At 51.4% G+C, this 940-nt stretch overlaps 1 protein-coding gene across 1 annotated transcript; it reads right to left on the bottom strand.

Annotated features, from left to right (window-relative positions):
• Positions 1-560: 560 nt before the first annotated feature.
• DQ04_22831000 (hypothetical protein) lies at positions 561-940 on the bottom strand (the record flags this gene model as incomplete). The annotated part of the gene is made up of 1 exon (XM_009318123.1): positions 561-940. A coding segment is annotated over one exon (380 nt), but the record flags the coding sequence as incomplete, so codon positions are not given.

Here is a 940-nt window from a genome sequence, read left to right as displayed (position 1 = left end):
AATATATATATATATATATATATATTATATTGTGTATGTGTACCTTTCCTCGCCTCCCTTTCTCCTTCTGTAACAGAATATATTCCTCTTTTAAGGGGAACAAACGCCTTTTTTTCTTTGTGTGTGTGTATGTATGTATATCGCGGTAACCCGTGTGGCAAAGTCCCCCTAACGGTTTTGTTCACCTACTTATAAATACCGTTCTACCAATGCACAGGGCAGAAATGAATAATAATAATAATAAAAGAAGAAGTGCAAAGGAAGATGCAAGAAAAAAAAGAAAAACGAATCATCTTACAGAATATAGGGAAGGACACAACAGATAGAGCACCCCGGGTGAATGGGAAGTGCGCAGCCCATCTCAACGCCGAGTGAAGCCTGCACAATAATCAAAGCCGTTAATCGCATTTCAATAACCGTCTCCTCTTAACTCAAAGTATTCGTGTGTGTGGGCATATTCTCACACCTCACTCTTACCTCTGTCCTTGTGGACTATGTATTCTCCCACAGGCCATTGGCCCCAGAGCCAGGCCCACGCACTGCTGCTGCGGCTTTTTGCATCACCGCGACGCGAGCATCACCTTCACTTCACCCGTCATCGTGAGGGCACCGGTGTGCCACATACGCACAACATCCTCGACCACCTCCACCTGCATTCGCTGCGCTACACTCGTGCTGGCGCGCAGCACGCGGTATATCTTGTACGCCGTGCCGAAGCGTGCGGCGAATAGCAGCTCACGCAGCGACAGTTCAAAGTCGCGCCGTGTGTGAGTGCAGGTGCTCTTCACCTCCACGTACGCCACAATCTCTGTGGCGGCCGCAGTACGGCTGTCGCCACGGCGCCGCACAAGAAGGATGTCGTACGGCGTGCCGCGCTCGCCGTGTTCGTTCACCCACACAACCTCCACCCCGGGCGGGGCCTCCGCGCGCAGCAGCGCCG

Source organism: Trypanosoma grayi (assembly GCF_000691245.1).
Source record: "Trypanosoma grayi strain ANR4 Tgr_2283_V1, whole genome shotgun sequence".
Lineage (NCBI taxonomy): Eukaryota > Euglenozoa > Kinetoplastea > Trypanosomatida > Trypanosomatidae > Trypanosoma > Trypanosoma grayi.
The sequence above is the reverse complement of the archived record's forward strand: the minus strand, read 5'-3'. Positions and strand labels throughout refer to the sequence as shown.